Here is a 19,377-nt window from a genome sequence, read left to right on the forward strand (position 1 = left end):
GATCCGACCGATTCCCCGCTGCTCACGGATCCTGCAATCCTGAACTCGAGACAACCAGGAGGTAGAGAGTTTTCTCTGGCTCGCCAAGTGACGAATCTGGGCGGTTGACTCGATCCTCTGCACGAAAACCTGTGACACCGAAGTGAACCAGGGTAAGAGAGCTACTCTCTTACTCGCCAAGGATCTTGGCCACCCGGTGCCGCCTACTGCCGAAACGTATCGATGCGCCAGGATATAAAGAGTTCCTCTTTATATCCGCTAAGGGTCTTAGCCGCTCGATACCGTTTCCACACGCGCTCCTCGCCGCGTACAATTACCGCCGCGCCCGAATCTGCGCTCCCGCGCCGACCATCACCGCGGTCGCACACCGTATTCCGCGAGCCCGCGCGCCCGCCAATCCGCGTACCGCGATTTCTGTATACCGCCGTTCCCATATCCGCGTCCGCAAACACCGCGATCTTTGTACATATCCGCGCCATTTCCGCCTTCAACTCCGCGATCTCTGTACATAGCTCCGCTGCGCTATTCGCTTCGACCTCCGCGATCTCTCTGTACATAACACCGCTACGATATCCGCGTCGATCTCCGCGATCACACGCATGTATTTACACTTATTAGAATAAACCTTGTTACGTTTTCTATTTTAACCGAGTCTTGTGTCTTCCTCCGCGCCTACTCCGAACCCTGACCAGCCGCGAGCTAGATTCACGCTTCGGAAGCTAGGTTGTTTTAAATTATTATTTAATTTAAGTAAGCATGTTTATTTATTATTTAAATTTAAGCGCATTTAACTAATATAGTAATTATATGATTTTAAAAAATAATTGTTAGACTGGAAAAATAATAGTACAAGCTATATTTTAAATAAAATATAATGTATTTTTGAAAAACATTGATTTACAATCTTTGTCTCTTTGTATAGAACTTAAAAGCATTTTAGTTTTTGAAATAAATGTTATAAATTTAAATATACGTATAGATATTAATCCGATTCTACCAAATCATCGTAATAATCATCAAAATATTCATTTATTTTTAAAGTGTAATAAATATCAATCAATTTCATAGACCGGTCAACAGTAAGACGATTACGCAAATCCGAATGAACAAAAGCCCAGAAAGAAAAGAGTCGTTCAAGTTGCGCTGAAGCAGCCGGAATTTTTAGTAATTTCTGAGCAAGCGATGATAGACGAGGGCAGAATGGTTCAGCTGTGATCCAAAACGTTTCCGGTGACATAATATTTCGCTTCTGTAATTTTTCAAAAATACCAAGATTCTTTTGATATAAATCCAACTCCGGTTCATCAATGATACATTGCACATTCAATTCTTGTTTTAAAAAGTCAAAAACCATTTTCATTTTTTGTTTATCGTGTAAAAATCGTTTGGCCCGGTACTGAGGATGTAGAAAGTTCGAAGTCAGCACAATGGTGTTAAAACTTTACTCAGTCGATTATTCAACTTTTGTTGCATTTCATCATTATCTGTCGGAATTTGCCATTTTAACCATTCTTCACATCCCTCGGCTATGCTGCAATCAGATCGCTGACAGACATTTATTAATTGGCATATCGGGTCAAAAATTAAGATAAAATCCTGTAATTGTATCGCAAATGAGGGATCCTTCAGTAGACTTTCGCTTTTACTATCTAGTTGAACCTTTTTCTTAGCTACTAATGTTTACATCAGGCGTAAATTTTTTAGCAGACATCTAAATGCATCTCTATAGCTACACCATCTTGTGTCACATGCTAGGATAATTCTGGAGCTTCCTTGCTGCTTTAATTCGTATTCTGCACCTTTTCTGGTGTTTTAAATAATCGCAAAAGAAACGTTTATTAGTTTCAACTTCCAATGGCAATATAAATTAAAACGTTGCTACGTTTCGACCCCTCGGATCGGGTCAGCATTTCTGAGGAACAACGATGATATTTTTGTCACGAGAGCTGATAAAGGCCAGATTACCGTAGTTATGGACAAAGATGATTACATCGATCGAATGACCGATTTACTCGATGATAAATTAACTTACAAAAAACTAACTAAAGATCCTATTAAACAATTAACACATAAACTTAATCAATTAGTTAAATCGTGGCTAGACAATGATATCATCGATGAACCGACGTACTATCGTCTGAGATGCACGAATGGTAACCTCCCACGCTGTTACGGACTACCAAAGGTCCACAAAACCGGGTTCCCCCTCAGAATTATTGTTTCTGCAGTGGGTAGCCCAATGTACAACATAGCTTTTTTCTTACATTCCATGCTACATGAACTCACACAACGACCTAAATCTTACATTAAAGACAGTTGGACATTCGCAAGGACGATTAGAGATTTAAGCATTGGTACCGATCAAATTATGATTTCACTTGATGTATCGTCACTCTTCACCAACATTCCCAAAGAGTTGGTTCTGAAAGCTATCGAAAAGCGATGGGATGAAATTTCACCTAATACAATGTTTACTCTACCTCAATTCCTTCACGCGATTAGTCTGATACTTGATTCCACTAGCTTTCGTTTTAATGGTAATTTTTATGAACAGACCTTTGGTAGTCCGATGGGCTCCCCTCTGTCGCCGATTATTGCGGACTTGGTGATGGATGATTTGGAGACCCATTGCTTGAACTCATTGAATTTTGTGATCCCAATTTTCTGTAGATTTGTTGACGATATCTTCGCCATAATACCCAGAGCAAAGCTCGGTGACGTCTTACTCGCGTTTAACAATTACCATCCACGCCTTCAATTCACACACGAAACGGAAGTAAACAACTCGATTCCGTTTCTTGACACCTTGGTAATTAGAGAGGGTTGTCGCCTATTCACAAATTGGTATAGGAAGCCTACGTTCTCGGGCCGGTATATAAATTTTTTTTCAAATCACCCATTTCAGTACAAGGTCAATACAATAACTAGCTTAATAGACCGGGCAATTTTATTGGCAGATAGCCGCTTCCATGCAACCAACATTAGTATTGTTAAAGAAATTCTATTAAATAATTCATTTCCCTTAGATGTTATAAATAAAAAAATTAATACCAGGCTCAAAACACTCGCGAATGCAACCGATAATGTCGATGGGACGCAGAATAGGTTTGATGCACGACGCTGCATTGCCGTACCATATGTGAAAGGTGTAGGCGAGGATATCCGACGCATTCTCAACACAGTTCACCTCGATACTGTATATACCATCCCGAAAAAACTCGAGGGAATTATTCAGAGAGGAAAAGACAAACTTATCAGAGATTATGAGACCGAGCTTGTATATCGGATCGATTGTGACGACTGCGATGCAGTGTACATCGGACAGACCAAACGGCATTTAATGACACGCATCAAGGAGCACCAAAATGACATCAAAAAACATGACAGCAATCACTCGGTTGTGAGCAAACATCGCGTTTTGTGTGGTCACAATTTTAAATGGTCGGAAACCAACATCATCCATAAAGAAAAAAATATTTTAAAAAAGGGAGATTGCTGAAATGTTCTTGATTAAAAAACATACGAAGACGATAAATTTAAAGAAGGATACAGAAAATCTAAATCCTATTCATGACAAAGTAATTTCATCGTTGTAAATATCATGTGAACCATATTTGTTTATTCCAACAACCTACAATGTGTCAGATACCGAGAACAGTTAGTATGCCTCTCAACTCCGACAGGTGAACACACATTAGTCGTCGCTCCGCGATAATGTTCTACTCCGGAGAAAATTTCAATACTTCGATTGCAGACGACGCTTCATCGCAGTGGTCACTCTTTTATATTTTTAACACGTTCTCCACTGTCGCCGACCTGTGCGTGTGAGTTATTTTCTGCTCGCCTTTAACTGCATACTTTTTACATTGCTCACTGACCATTGTTTTCAGTGACTAGTTGATTATTTCGGGCAAAATTTCGAGAATGCTGACGTTTAGGTTTGTGACAGGGAATAGTTGCCAGGTATCGCTTCATCTATAATATGTTCTCCTGACTATTAATTTATCCTGCCGACTAAATTATTGTTATACCGTGTTGTTTGTTTTTTATTTAGATTGCTTGATAAGGACCCGATCCGAGGGGTCGAAACGTAGCAACGTTTTAATTTATATTGCCATTGGAAGTCGAAACTAATAAACGTTTCTTGTTGATTATTGTTGGCGGAACAAACCATTCTATTTCTGTAATCGCAAAAGGTTATTTACTTTCTTCGCAAATGTCTCTGGCACCAGGGCCTTTGCTAACAAATTTCCACTGTGGCTGTGACAAGTAGTGTGCCAAATGTCTACTTTTTTTCCCATTAACATCATTGGCGATGCATTATCTGAAACCACAGCATATGTAGTAATATTGAACTTTTCCTTTGCTAATTTCTTAGCTTCGTTGACGATTTCTTTAAGTTGATTACCAGCTTCTTTCAGTCCGGTTAAATCCCAGGATTTAAGAAATATGCACTTTGAGTTTACTGTAAATATTGTGCATATCACATTTTTTGTATTAGCTGATGAATTTTTCCATCCATCAATTAATAGAACGCCATCAGATCCAAGAGATGAGACTCTTTCGGCCAATAGATTCTGGTAAACCTTGTCGAGCAGATTTGTAGAAAGTTTTTTCCTTGTTGGAGGTTTGTATGTTGGAAGTAGAAGTTTCAAAAAGTTTTTGAAATGTTTTGATTCAACAACATTAAATGAAATGTTACATCCAAAAAAAAATTGAGCTAATGCTAAATCAATATTCTCGTCAGCTGCCAACGCTTTCGTATGGTTATATGTTGATAATTGTTTGGATTCTAACCGCTGTTTCTTTGGACGAGGAGTTGAATATGTTGGCTGTAAATAAATAAATAGTTTTTCTCAAACGAGTAAAATTAGAAGACATGTACATGATATCGTTTTTTGATTACTTACCTGATTGATTTTATCTTCAAAATTCATCTTCTATTTTTTTATAATGTAAAATCCTGAGTTGACAACAATGACAACTAAATGTGTTGATTTTAGATAAGGTTATGGGGATTTACATTGCGGTCGATGTTTAACGTACGACGTCTGATATGATATTCAATAGAAGAGCAGTAAGAACATATGCTAACAGCGTAACGTCTAACGGCTAACGGGATCTTCCCACGACTGTTTTAGGACGATTTTGAGTATTTCCCTCGGAATCCTCGGATGAATACACGACTGTTTTAGTCCTGTTCTAGGTTAGATAGTTTTAGACATGTATATTACGTTTTATACATATTTGACGTAATATACATGTTTATTACGTGTAACGTAAAAAATCCCTAAAATTTGTCAAATGTCCTAATCCTGGCGCGAAGTGTTGCCCACGACATGAGAGCGGATGCGTTCGCTCGTTGATCGACACGTGGACATCACGTGGCAAGAGGATGGATTGGATGGATTGGAGGGAGAAGTTGGTGATGGAACTGAGGACCGAGTGTCGTCACCGAGCGGGCTGAGCAGGGAGCTATGGGCAGGTTGGCCCCACTGCAGGATGTAGGGATAGGGAGAATATGGGGCGGGAATGAAGCAGAGGACAGGAGCGCAGGTCGGTAAGACGGAGAGAGGAGTTACCGACGGTAGGGGAAGACGACGGAAGAGGCGACAGGAGAATAGACAAGGCGGATTTACAGCACGCAGTAATGCAGCAACGAAGGAGCGGCGAGTGAAAGGATCGATAGATCGATGGAGGGTGGAGATATTGATGGTGCGAGGTGAGCGCGGGATTGCACGTGTCGTTTAGACGGAAGGCAGAGTGGAGAAGCGGAGACGCAGAGAACGGGAAAGACAGCGGAAGTGAAGGAGAGCGAAATAAAGAAGCGAGGGAAAGAGAAAGAAGAGGCTGAAGGCGGAGGAAGAATAGAAGGGAAGGAGAAGGGAGGCGGAAGAGCGGAAGGAAGAAGAAAAGGGTGAAAAAAAGCAGAGTAAAGGCAAAGGGCAAGTAAAAGAGGAGGCAAAAAGGGAAGAAGTTCGGAAGAGCGGACAGAAAGAGGAAGCAGCGGGCTGAGGGACGATAGGAAGGCGGACGAGGCGAAGCAGGAGCAGGGAAGAAAGGCGGAGAGAGGGCAGAAAGAAAGGAAGGGTGCGAAGGGTGATGGAAGAGAGAGCAAAAAAGAAAGGGGAACGCAAGGGAGGGCAGGAGGAGATGAAGTGGGTGGGGTAGAGAAGGAGGGAAATGGACAGACGGGGAGAGGGAGTGGGGCAAGGAAGAGGGGCGAGAAAGGGAGAGAGGGCGCTAGAATGTTAAAGGCCGCTATGGTCAGGACGGGTTAGGAAAGTATTGTCATTGTAAAAGGTTGGGTACGTCCCTAGAAAACGCCACTTGACTAGATTTATGTTAAGGACAAGAGAGGTGTCTTGTATACAGGGTTGGGTACGTCCCTTTAAAACGCCACTGTCAAAAGATTGTAAACTCTACGGGGAATAGCAATAAATTACTTACATACATACATACATACATATTAGTAATTACATTTAAGTTAATTTTATTAGTAATTACTTATTTAATAATTATACATGTATATATGCATATATCACATACCTATTTTGCATATTCTTCCAGAACCTGTTGTCCTTATTGCAATTAAAAATAAATCTTTATTGACATCTATTAATGCCAATTGTCTCTCTCTCTCTCGATCACCTTTATAATTTAAGGCCATTTGTGTCACGTTGTGCAGGTGTGAATGTGATTGACTTTCTACTATTGGCTTGTTGTAAGGTATTTCCAAGATATGAAGCACTAAAAAATAGGAAGAAAATTTATAAAATTAAAAATTATAAAATTAATTACAATTATAAAGGTAAATATTTCCCTTTACACAGTTAGCCCCAAACGACACTTGACTGACCTTGATGTTAACTTTGACCTTCAAAGAGTTCAAGGTCATTGACCTTTTCCGTCGCTCGTTGTTCATTACAAAGTTATTAACAAAACAAGGTAAATATTTGCACCTTCACACTAAAAAAAATCTCCAATATGATTATACTTATTCGACACGTTTTTGTACGAAACAAAAGAATGTTGTGTGGGTGGACCAACTATTATCTGCTTTAACAAAGCGGGAGGAAAAGTGTATGCGTGGATGCAGTGGGTTTCGCCTCCTTGCGGGGGGTTTCACCTCCAAAAAAAACTAACCTAACATAACCCAACCCAATTGTTGTGTGGGCGGATCACACATGTATGTGTGTGGAGCTCCCCGCAGGGGAGCGGAACCCACTGCATCCACGCATACACTTTTCTACCCTTTGTTAAAGCAGATAATAATTGGTTGATATTGAAGGTGGGTTAATCTAAATAATTACCAAATTGTTTTGTTAATAACTTCTTAATAAGCAACGAGCGACGGGAAAGATAAATGACTTTAAACTCCTTGAAGGTCAAGGTCAACATCAAGATCAGTCAAAAATTATTTGGGGCTGACTGTGTAAAGGGAAATATTTACCATAATTACTAGCTACAAGGATTCCAATTTTTACTGTGTTTGCATCAAAGATATGATTCTAAAGAAATTAACAATTAAAGTGCCAACTTCTGTCGTATTTGTACCGATTATTTGTCGGTCTTCAAACGTAGCTTTCCGAGGTATGTGAAGTTATCTAAGAAGGAAACGCTCCGAACGCAAACTCTTCAATTTGGATGAACTTTTGTGGGTATGTAGTGGGTATCGAATGACTTAATACATGAATAATGGTATGCTTTAATTCGTGTCCTATCGCCCTTAAGGGGGGAGCCTCATGTAAAACGCTGAAAACAAGGCAATTTTCTGGAATTTTTTTTAAAGAGACATTAAAATGAAACTTATTGAAACTTGGGTAATGGTTTTAGCAACATTTGTAGATGTAAAAAAATATTTTTTCATTGCAAAATTCTTTATTTATAAGTAGCAACAAAGCCTATTCTCAAAGGCCACAGCGCCGGACTTCACAATTGGCGTGCAGCATTGCGCCTGCAATTAATCAATGAATCAAAAATACAAATTTTTACTTTTATTATAAGTTACCATTGTCGGTAAACCTATTTGTTCAGTAAGAACTGCAAAATTGAAAAATAACAGGACTTAGAAAAAAATTCGATTTTTACGGAAAAAATTTTGGCTTTAATTATGCAATAAAAGTTATTTAATTTGATAAAATGACTAAATAAGTAGGTTTACATACAATTTAGTTATCTATATGCATGCCAAAGGGCAAGTCGATTGGTCGAATAGTTTGTGAGTAATCTTGCACGCTTATTTGAAAAACATGGTTTTGAGAAAAACGCGTTTAAAGTTTCAAGTTCTCGGAGCGCGCGCTTTACTTGCGTAATGCTCAGGTAAAAAATCGCTTATTTTAAGTTTGAATTTCGCTCTGGAACTTTGGAAACATATTCTAGAGATATTATACTAATAATTTATGCAATAAAAATTTTTTCGATTTTTTTGACTGGTTACATAAGGCTCCACCTTCAAATAATTTTCAACTTCAAAGTCAAAAACGCTTTCACTTTTTGCGTATAACTCTTAAATTACAAGAAATAGAGAAAGATGTTTAGAATAAAACAGCTTAGGTGTATCTTCATTCGACCCAACTGGCCAACTTTATTAAATAGCACGCTATGTTTCGACCTCGGGTTTAGGTCCTTATCAAGCGTTACAAGTACAAACTATTAATTAGTTAGGCATAATGCCTGCTACGCCACATCTAAAAACTAATGATAAAAAATATTACGACATGTGACATATATAGTTCACAGTTAATAAAAATAAAGTGTTTACATAATTTGTTCGTTGATAATTAAAATATATAGAAGACCGTTGACACGGCATATTCGATCGTTTATAAAGAACTTGTCGAGTCGGCGATGTTACTGTTAATGTGCAGACACGGATAACAACAAAACAGTACAGCTTAAAATGATCAATAGGGGGAACAGAGTAAGAAGTGGGAAATTATGTCTCTTCTATAATGCGTTCGTAGAGAGCGTTGAGCTTCTCTGTGTCTCTTTGTAAATTAATATTGTCGTTGAATTTTTTTATAAAAAACATTTCTGCTATTTCCCTCTTCTTAGTCTGTTTCTCCTTATGTAGGATTACTGGTTTATTCCAGTCGAAGTCGTGTCCATATGACATTCTGTGACAACTGACCACGGAGTGATTACTATCGTTCTTCTTTATATCATTCTGGTGCTCCCTGAGACGCGTGCACAAATGCCGTTTCGTTTGCCCGATGTACGCAACATTACAATCTTTGCAGTTTATTTTATAAACTAATTCGGTTTGATGAAGATCATCTATCCTGTCTTTCCCTCTTTTTATTATACAGTCGAGTTTTTTAGGGACCGTATATAAAGTACTAATATTGACTTTTTTAAGATCTCGACTTATAGACTCACTCAGATTTTTCACATATGGTAACGGTATACTATTCTTTGAATCAAAAATTATTTTACTATTCTCGGTAGACGTATTTCGTGTTTTAAGTTGATTTAATCTTTTGGCAATGTATTTATTCGTGATTGACTTTGGAAAGCAGTTGTTAGTCAAGATATCTTTAACAAATTTGATGTTAGAATTATGGAATTTTTTGTCAGAGAGTATAATAGCGCGGTCAACTAAGCTTGTGATAGTGTTTATTTTGTATTTTAACGGGTGATTCGAATAAAAGTTTGTATATCGTCCAGAAAATGTAGGTTTCCTATACCAATTCGTTATCAAAGTATTGCCATTTCGGATCACCGTTGTGTCAAGAAAGTTAAGTGCTCCGTCCTTTTCCGTTTCATATGTGAATTTCAATCTACATTTTCTGGGCATTTGTGCACGCGTCTCAGGGAGCACCAGAATGATATAAAGAAGAACGATAGTAATCACTCCGTGGTCAGTTGTCACAGAATGTCATATGGACACGACTTCGACTGGAATAAACCAGTAATCCTACATAAGGAGAAACAGACTAAGAAGAGGAAAATAGCAGAAATGTTTTTTATAAAAAAATTCAACGACAATATTAATTTACAAAGAGACACAGAGAAGCTCAACGCTCTCTACGAACGCATTATAGAAGAGACATAATTTCCCACTTCTTACTCTGTTCCCTCTCTTGATCATTTTAAGCTGTACTGTTTTGTTGTTATCCGTGTCCGCACATTAACAGTAACATCGCCGACTCGACAAGTGCTTTATAAACGATCGAATATGCCGTGTCAACGGTCTTCTATATATTTTAATTATCAACGAACAAATTATGTAAGCAATTTATTTTTATTAACTGTGAACTATATATGTCACATGTCGTAATATTTTTTATCATTAGTTTTTAGATGTGGCGTAGCAGGCATTATGCCTAACTAATTAATAGTTTGTACTTGTAACGCTTGATAAGGACCTAAACCCAAGGTCGAAACGTAGCGTGCTATTTAATAAAGTTGGCCAGTTGGGTCGAATGAAGATACACCTAAGCTGAATTATTTTCACTTACTGGCGAGATAACTCTCAATTTGCTGTTTAGAATAAAAGTTCAAGTAGTAAGTTAAGGTCTACAAAGTAGTACCAGGCGTGTCTGGAAAGTAAAGATACATCGCATGTAGGCCGATAAGGATATTTAATACGCTTATTATGACTGAACTGGCGTTGACCTTGATCCTTCCGCTTTCTTTTCGCGTTTGTTTGACAGTGCTAAACAAAGTATTGTTCGAATAACACATCTTTGAAATAGCAGCGCCGATCTAGAATTCTGCCAAAACAACAAATTAATAATACTAAAATTATTTACCACTTTTTACTTCCAAAAGTATTTTTTTTTGTTCCTGCTTTTAAGAAAATTCCAAGAATGAAATGCACAAGAGTAATGCGCCGTATTTTTAAATCCAAGCGGCATTTTGACGTTTGCCCGACGTTGACATAAACACATTTAACGTTGGTATCCAACGTTTTCATGTCACGCCAACCTTCTTTTTACACTAATTTGAGGAATCAAAGGTTGTACCAACGTTGGGATCCGACTTATAGTTAAATTGAGGTCATATCTTTTCACTAGTTTTAACGTTGGTGTAAGTAAATTTTTTTAAACTTTGGTTTGAGCTAGACCTGAAGTTATTTTTTCAAAACTTGATATTTTAGGTGTTTACGTTGTTCCATTCGAACTATATATGATGGCATTGGTGTAATAAATTTATCATACGTACTTATCAATTTGGCATAAATAAAAAAGCTGTCTAGAAGTAGAATATACGTATCTTTGATACTAATTGTATTTTTCTGTAAATACACTGTTATGCCGTGTCGCCGGTTGGTGACACGGCTTACGGCAAACGTTTATTCTTTTCGGGATCTCTTGACCTTACGAGTTGGAACTCGGTAGGCACGGGCGGGCAGACTAGGAAGAGTTCGGGTTCGTAGGTGGAACGGGGTGTAGGCGTCGTTAAATTAACTTCACTTCGTTTTACTTATATCGGAGCTTTATTTCGGCGCCCCCTTACACTCACTAATTTACACTTAGCTTCGCCTCTTACATCTACTTTAACTCGTGCGACTCACGAGAACGGTCACGGGCAGAGACTCGGGTGTAATACTCTCCGTCGCGGCTTCTTCGGCGGTCCCTTATATTGTTTTGAGTTATGCCCTGTCGGCGCTTTTCCGCCGGGTTCGACGGTCCCCCGAATGAGGTCGGTCAGTGACCGAGCGCATTCGCAATCTCGCTGTACTCCCGCGGTTCCGCGCAGTGTTGTTAGACGGGCCGGTTTTTCCGCGCATGCGCGGACCTATTAGTACTGGAAAGAGGTTCCATTAGTCGCCCATACAAAATTGTTTAAAAATTGTGGAAAATTTTAATATATTTAATATACATATATGTATACGAAAATATAAATATTAAAAATTCAATAATCTGTATTTAATAATAAAAAATTTTAATAATAAAAAATCAGTTTAAAAAACAGGAAGGACGGTGATATAATTTATGAAATAAAAGAACTTGTAAATAAAAGTAAAATATTTTATTTGGCAGAATCTTATAGAATATTAACATTCGTTGCAAGGGTAAGGAAAACTGCCAAAAACCTTACCAGTATTCATAAAATAAAAGTACATTTTGTTATAAAATGGTATAAGCATTAATATAAAAACAGAAATAATATTGAAATATTTGTTTCATAGAAAATAAAAAATTAATACATTTTAAAATTTACATAAACAGTATTTAAATATTAATAATCAAATAAAAGTAAAATATGCATTTTAAAACAAACGTATTAAATACTATAATAAAATACTATTAAATAACATAAAAATAAAATTTTATTTATTATTAAAAAAATAAATAATATTAATATTTACTTATATATTAACATTAAATACATAATAACAACTAATTTCCGTATAAAATGCTCTTTGGTTCAACTTAATTCTGGAAATCATACAAATGATATTAATAATAATAATGACTAGCATGCATTGGAAAATATGGCTAGGATGTGTGACTCTAGCAAAATAATAATAACAAAATAAAAGCAAATATGATTTCTTATCAGATATGGTTTGTAGGTCCATAGAAATTTTGTGATTATGCCAGTTTCAAGATGCCTAGGATCATGTTTCAAAATTAATGACAATTAATATGCTTTCAGCTCGAAAGGTTGACCGAACTACGCAAATTGCAGAAACAGTATCGTTAGATAATCGGTTTTTTTTTATTTTTTACATCGTTACTATAGAAAAAATTTGTTACGGCCTTGGCATTTGAATGAGGAAAAAAAGAACTACTTCGACAAATAACTTAAATTTGGAAAAATTTTTATCATTAGAATCTTTATATTCTACTATTTTACCCCACATATAATCAATGTCTAATAGACATGTACAAAATTTATGGACATACAAACATATCTGATGAGAAAAATAATTTTGCTTTTATTTTTTTATTATTATTTTATTAGAGTCACACATCTAGCCAATATTTCCAATGCAGCTAGTCATTATTATTATTAATATCATTTGTATGATTTCAGAATTTAAGTTGAAACCAAAGAGCATTTTATTCGGAAATTGCATTGAATATTTATGTTATTTATGTTAATCTTAAGTAAAATAATATTATCCATTTTTTTCCGAATAAAAAATAAAATAGATTAATGGTTATTTAAAAATAATAATAATAATTTTAAAAAGTAATACTTACGTTGATATTTCATCAGGCTTCACGTTTCCATGCAACATATATCCTATTTCGTGCAAATAGGACATATATTGCATGGATATAGTGTATACAGCGGCTGTCTGCAATTTCCGCAGGTACGATGGCGTATTGCGTTGTATGCTCTGCTTATATGCCTTCGAACGACATATACTGGATTGGCTTCAGCGTCCGCGTACGAATTCATGCATAAAGCACAATCCTTGTGTCCAGAACCCGAACCGGCCGTATAATATAAATAAATGGCGCAATACTTTGTGCGCCCATTCCGTGCCAAAATTTCGGGACGATACAGGGCTCTAAAAACGACTTCTCTACAGTCGTCATCACTATCCGCACTTTCGTACGCATCGTCGTCTGACAGCGCGTGTTCTTCTTCTTCTTCTTCTTCTTCTTCTTCACCCAGCAGTGCGTGTTCTTCTTCTCCATCAGCCACAATGTCATCAAAATGATCGGCCATTTTAATGTATTATAGTATAAAAATGAACTTGATGACACAAAAATATCAGACACGATAGTGTTTCGCACCAAATACACACGCAGCACGAGACCTTTACGCAACGAATGCACGAGAGCAAGTATCCAAGATTTTTAGATTTGCTTCATCTGATGTGTAGATATACTTTGATTGGTGGGGATATTTCTTAAAATGATAATAAAAAAAAAAAAAAAAAAAACGGACGAACAATTCTTGTTTTTTTCCCGTAGAGGTATACCCGCCGAAAATTATTCATGAAAGAGCCATACAAATGTTATAGAATTGAGCGTCGATGGCAGGTAGCTATAATTTATGACCTACAATTGTCACATTCTTTGAAGAGTTCGAGATAAGCAAATAGCTTACAACTGGTACCCAAAGGGTCCTAAGGAAATCACGTTTTCTGTGACGTAGAAGTAGAAGAGGATGAAATAATAGAGAAAAGAGAAAAAGTGATTGAAGAAAACGATGAAGAAGAGCGTTAGAATCATAGTATGCTCAAGCAAGCAAGCGAGCAACTTCAGAATATAGTGCAATCCAATCAGCCGAATTCGATGGAAGAATTAAGTGTGTGGGAACAATTAAATGCGTGGGAAGAATTAAATACGTGGGAAGAATTAAATGAGCAGCGATGCAATCAAGTTATTAAGGTAAATATACAAATTAATAGTAAAAAATAATAGAGTGTGATGTGATATAATTTTGCGACATAAATTTGTAAACATAAATTTGTAACATCATAATTTTGTGTCAAGGGTTTCCACAGTATGGAGGCGGTGGAGGATTCGGTCTGAGGCTCACGCAGAAGGATCTTTATACGCTGGCTGACTCAAATTGGCTGAACGACGAAGTGATTAATTTTTATATGAATCTGCTGATCGCCAGAAGCACATCTTCGAACAAGTATCCAAAAGTACATGCGATGAACACGTATTTTTATTCGAAACTTCTGTCGGGCGGCCACTCGTCTCTGAAGCGATGGACCAGGAAGGTGGACATATTTGCGCATGATCTTATTATTATCCCTATACATCTCAATGTTCACTGGTGTATGTCAATAGTAGATTTCCGCGATAAAACGATTATTTATTACGACAGTATGGGCAGTGATAATCCGAAATGTCTGGCTGCGCTAAAACTATATTTACAAAATGAGAGTCTTGACAAAAAGAAACAACCTTATGATATGAGTGATTGGAAATTTTATTCCGCCAAGAACATTCCACGACAGACGAATGGTAGCGATTGTGGTGTATTCTCTTGCATGTTCGCCGAGTACGTCTGTGCAAACAGGGAGATAACATTCACGCAGGACGACATGCCATACTTTAGAGACAAAATGTTTAGGGAAATAATAAATGGTAAACTTTTGTAAAATTATATAATGAATAAATATTTAAAATATAAAATACAAATGTGTGATTAATATTCCCTTCCATTAGTATTTACTCGGAAAACCCTTTAGTATATACACGAGAGAATGTAGTTTATAAAATTAAATAAAATAGATAAAAATACAATCAGAAAACAATAAGTAATGTTAAGAGAGTAAACAAATAAGTTTCCACTTAAATGTAGACACATTGCCGCCGAAGAAATCAACTAAGTTGGTATAATTATTTGCTGAGATGATCATCCTATTCAAACATAAGTTTACGCCATATAAAGTACGATGATATTCAACATAAAAGAAGGGAGATTGTCTTAGGTCCCTGATTGGAATATTTAAATAAATATTTTTTAATAGGTCAGAACTATCGATAAAATTGTTTAATATTTTAAAAATTATATTAGGTCAAAAATTAATCTCCCGTTCTCTAGAATGATTAAATTTAGTCTTTTTGATATGGGATAGTAGTCATGGCAGGTAATAGTCATAGGAGATATTATATTACATACATAGCTGAGTATGTTTGCATTCCAAGAAATTTTGTATCGAAGATTTTTTTTTACGCAAATGTTATAGAATGGCAGGCATAATTTATGACCTACAATTGTCTAGTCCTTTGACGAGCTACGTGTCGGGACATCCGCCCCCATAGCTGCTCAGGTGAGGAGGGAGGGAGTAAAGATAGAAACAGTCAAACTCTTTTATGCACGAACGCACGAGTGCAAGTATCTGAGATTCTGAGATTTGCTTCACCAGATGTGTAGATATACTTTGATTGGTGGGGATATTTCTTAAAATGATGGTAAAAACAGGGGCAAACAAATTACTTGTTTTTTTTCCATGGAAGTACATCCGACTGAAAATTATTCATGAAAGAGTTACACAACTGTTATAAAATTGAGCACCGACGGCAGGTAGCTATAATTTATGACCTACAATTGTCTCATCCTTTGATGAGGCATGTGTTGGGACAAGGTCGGGTTATGTTACCATTCAGATGAAATTTTTTTACTAATAAGCAAATAGCTTATTTGCTTATATTGAGACCCAAAGGGTCTAAGGAATGTCGCGTCTCTGTGACGTAAAAGTAGAAGAAGAAGAAATGATTAAGAAAAGAGAAAAAGCGATAGAAGAAAAGTATAAAAATAACGGAAAATAGTGTTAAAATCTTAGTATTCTCAAGCAAGCGAGCGAGCGAGCAGTCTTTGGAATCTTTGGAATCTTTGAGAACATGGAGCAAGAGTTGCAGGAGCAATCAGATCGACTGAATTCGATCGAAGATTTTGCCGCGTGGGAGCAACGATGCAACCAATTTATTGAAGTGTTGGAAGAAGAAAGCCGAAATAAACGACCTCGATTAAACGGCGATGTATTATCAATCGGCAATCGACAGTCGTTGGTGGCTCAAATCGCGCGAATCGAAAGTATAAAAGATTCGGTACGTCAACGTTTCGTGCATGTGGGTGCCGGATACAGTGCGGGTGAGACAGGACTCAGATGGCGTGAGATAGATACGGCTTTCGAAAGCCGCATATTGACTGGTGCAGTAATTAATACCGATTACATTGAACCGCGAAAATTTCTCGAGGACGCGGGAGGCATCGTATTCAATCATGTGCGGAACGCCATACAAGAACATAACAGTGTAAAAATAAACACAATGTTCAACGGCGAGTTTGTGGCGGGTGATAAACACGCAAATAAAAGTATTGCTACGAGAAACCGTGAATTCCTTCGCGAGTCCAATCTGCGCGAGTGGTATGAGTTGCACGTTATCGAGCCCACTTTAGCAACGCTGGATGAATTCCAGGAACGTGATAGCGGATGGGCGTTGTCGCGTATACTCAATTTAACGGTGAATGTGAACAAATACAATCCATTGCGCGCGGGGTGTTACATCGATTTACCGCAAGAAATTAAATCAAAGAAAGCGGTGATCAGCGTGCAATCAACGGACAATGCGTGCTTCGCGTGGTCAGTAGTCGCCGCGCTGTATCCCGTCAAGGATCATACATATCGGAAATCCTTGTACCCTCATTACACAAAAGTATTAAATTTAAAAGATATTGAGTTTCCAATGACTTTGAGTCAAATTAAAAATTTTGAAAATCACAACAACGCGTCGATCAACGTATATACTGTCGAGGGAGAGAAGACGCCAAACGTTCTCCCGATACGGCTTACCGACCTGAAAAGAGAAAAGCATGTAAATCTGCTGTACATGCAGGACCCGCGAGACGACAACGTGGGACATTTCGCATGGATAAAAAATCTATCCCGCCTCGTGAGCTCGCAATTGAGCAGGCATCATAGTCGGAAATACTTTTGCGATCGGTGAGTATACATCTTAATAAATAATAAAAATAATTTTTACGTAAAAGATATAAAAAATTTTATTATTTACAGATGTTTGCACTATTTCTACACGAGCGAGAAATTGGAAGCCCACACCATCGACTGTCGGGAGATGAACGACTGCGCGATCAAGTTACCGAGCGATAACGACAAGTGGCTGCAATTCAAGAACTACAGCAGAAAAGAACGTGTTCCGTTTATCGTATACGCCGACCTGGAATGTATCCTGGAGAAGACGGCAGCAGATCCTGAAACGTCCGGCATATACCAACACCATAAGGTATTTAGTGTCGGGTATTACGTGCATTGCTCGTACGACGAATCATTATCTGCGTATCGATTTCGTCGCGATAATGACTGCGTCGCGTGGTTTGCCGAGGAACTAAGACGTTTAGCACACGACGTAAAGACTATCTTGTCCACTAATATACCCATGGTGGATTTCACGCAAGACGAGTGGAAAAAATTTAACAGTGTGACGCAATGTCACGTGTGCGAGAAACCGTTCGCACCAGGCGACACGCGGGTACGCGATCACTGTCATTTAACCGGTAGGTACCGAGGTCCCGCACATTCGGCATGCAATTTGAATTATAAGGATTCTCACTTCATCCCAGTAATATTCCACAATCTGTCGGGCTATGACGCGCATTTCATTATCAAGGAGATAGCTACCGCGTTCGAAGGCAAGATCGATGTACTGCCTATAACAAAGGAAAAGTACATCTCATTTACTAAACACGTGAAAGACACCACGGAAAGAGCTGATTCGCGAAACAATATAAAGCTAAGATTTATCGACTCGTATAAATTTCTGAGCGCGAGTCTCGCAAAATTGTCATCCTTCCTAGATAATGATAAATTAAAAATTATACGTTCAAAATTTTCCACGTTATCCGACAACGATTTTGAATTATTGACGCGAAAAGGTGTCTTTCCGTATGAGTACATTGACTGTGTCGAAAAGCTAGAGGATACGTGTTTACCACCGCGCGATTCATTTTACAGTTCCTTGACCGGTGACACCGTATCCGAGAGCGATTACGCGCACGCCGCGAATGTATGGCAGCGATTCTCCGTTCGAACCCTGGGTGAATACAGTGATCTATACCTGAAAACCGATGTCTTGCTGTTGGCCGACGTGTTTGAAAATTTTCGCGATAGCTGCGTCGCGAGTTACGGACTCGATCCAGCGCATTATTACACTCTACCGGGTTTCACGTGGGACGCTATGTTAAAACATACACGTATTAATTTCGAACTGCTCACAGACATTGATATGATAATGTTTATCGAACGTGGTATTCGCGGCGGTCTCAGTCAATGTTCCGGTAGATACGCGCAAGCTAATAACAAGTACATGCAATCTCACGATCAGTTGAAACCATCGTCGTACCTGATGTATTTCGATGTAAACAACTTGTACGGCTGGGCGATGTGTGAGCCATTGCCCTACGCAGATTTTCGATGGGTCAAAGACGTTTCGAATTTCAACTTTAGCGCAATCGCTTTGGATTCGTCCACGGGTTATATTCTCGAGGTCGATCTAGAGTATCCGCAGAATAAACACGACGCGCACGCTGATCTACCGTTCTGTCCGACGAGCGATAAACCGCCCGGCAAGCGAGAGAACAAACTTCTCGCGACTTTATACAATAAGGAGCGTTATGTCATTCATTATCGCAACCTACAGCAGTGCACGCGCCACGGCCTTCGCGTCACAAAGATACATCGCATATTGCAATTCGCTCAATCTGCGTGGCTCCGCGCTTACATCGAACTCAATACAAAATTTAGAACGCAAGCAAAAAATGAGTTCGAGAAAAATTTATATAAATTAATGAATAACGCAGTTTTCGGGAAAACGATGGAAAATGTACGCAATCACGTCGATGTAAAATTACTGACGAAGTGGGACGGACGATACGGCGCGGAGGCAATGATCGCGCGACCGAATTTCCATAGCAGGAGCGTGTTTT

General features: G+C 38.1%; 2 protein-coding genes and 1 pseudogene across 2 annotated transcripts; 2 read left to right on the forward strand and 1 right to left on the reverse strand.

Moving 5' to 3' along the window:
• Positions 1 to 982: 982 nt before the first annotated feature.
• LOC139786607 (uncharacterized) lies at positions 983 to 4,937 on the reverse strand (annotated as a pseudogene).
• Positions 4,938 to 14,147: 9,210 nt separating this feature from the next.
• On the forward strand, positions 14,148 to 15,695 carry LOC139786608 (sentrin-specific protease-like). The gene is made up of 3 exons (XM_071725758.1): positions 14,148 to 14,303; positions 14,420 to 14,928; positions 15,620 to 15,695. The coding sequence occupies exons 1-3, from the start codon at positions 14,148 to 14,150 to the stop codon at positions 15,693 to 15,695; spliced, it is 741 nt and encodes a 246-aa protein (XP_071581859.1).
• LOC139786609 (uncharacterized) lies at positions 15,012 to 17,381 on the forward strand. Its single transcript, XM_071725760.1, has one exon. It carries the CDS (start codon positions 16,275 to 16,277, stop codon positions 17,379 to 17,381), a length of 1,107 nt encoding a protein of 368 aa, XP_071581861.1. The 5' UTR covers positions 15,012 to 16,274.
• Positions 17,382 to 19,377: the final 1,996 nt, after the last annotated feature.

Source organism: Temnothorax nylanderi, unplaced genomic scaffold, assembly GCF_030848795.1.
Source record: "Temnothorax nylanderi isolate EJ_2023f unplaced genomic scaffold, tnyl_v1.0 TNYL_tig1087_pilon, whole genome shotgun sequence".
Taxonomy (NCBI): Eukaryota; Metazoa; Arthropoda; class Insecta; order Hymenoptera; family Formicidae; genus Temnothorax; species Temnothorax nylanderi.